Source organism: Carassius auratus, unplaced genomic scaffold, assembly GCF_003368295.1.
Source record: "Carassius auratus strain Wakin unplaced genomic scaffold, ASM336829v1 scaf_tig00013579, whole genome shotgun sequence".
Taxonomy (NCBI): Eukaryota; Metazoa; Chordata; class Actinopteri; order Cypriniformes; family Cyprinidae; genus Carassius; species Carassius auratus.
Genome location: NW_020524416.1, coordinates 20,001 through 20,679, shown reverse-complemented (window position 1 = coordinate 20,679; position 679 = coordinate 20,001). Strand labels below are relative to the sequence as shown.

The 679-nt window shown below is 40.2% G+C and overlaps 1 protein-coding gene across 2 annotated transcripts in view; it reads left to right on the top strand.

Annotated features, from left to right (window-relative positions):
* The first annotated feature begins 221 nt into the window (after window positions 1–221).
* The window catches only part of LOC113074068 (nuclear receptor ROR-beta-like), a 14,494-nt gene continuing 14,036 nt past the window's right edge, over window positions 222–679 (top strand). For both annotated transcript variants that reach the window (XR_003280587.1, XM_026246776.1), the window contains exon 1: window positions 222–490. Coding sequence is in view for 1 of the 2 variants with exons in the window: in XM_026246776.1 (XP_026102561.1) it covers window positions 484–490 (7 nt within the window). In the remaining variant the exon portion in view is untranslated. The remainder of the gene's footprint in view (window positions 491–679) is intronic.

The window sequence follows — 679 nt, the reverse complement described above, 5'->3', positions numbered from 1 at the left end:
TAATTGTAATTAATTAATCAAATAATGTATGCTATTATGACAAAGTCCGTTGTCCTCTTGAAACTAGTTTACATTAAATTAATTCAGTTTGACTGTTGCAATAAGAAATCACTCTGAATGACCGAATTCTAGTCCCACCTTAAGCGCTGACTGGATGCGCGTCCCCGTGAGCAGTGCGCGGCAGTGAGATCATGCGAGAGTCCACGCGGCTGAAAAGTAGGTTAGCAGGATAGAGTGAGAGGAGAGGGAGGACGACGACGATTCATACCGCATCGAAAGCGACTTTAGTTTTTTGAAGCGCAACAGTAGACCTTACTTTGCGAATTTACTTTGAGGAGCTCTCTTATATTTTATTTTCCTAATAATGCTCACATTCGGAACTGAAAAGTTAAATTTAGGTAACTGTCTTATGTTATCTACTTAATCCGAACAATATTACTCCGCAGCCCATAAACTTCGGAGAATCAAGAAACCGCGGTCAAAATGAGAGGTAAGATACTCGGAGCACTGCATAACATTGAACTATTACGCCTACTTTGCATTTTGCTTATAAAACGCTCTTTAAACAGTTTTTTTTCAGCATATAGCTATAAAAATGTGTGCACATATGTTTAAATGCACTGCTTTCCTGTCACAGTCGCCGCGCGGTCACTTGTTACTTAGGAACGCGTTTTTGGCG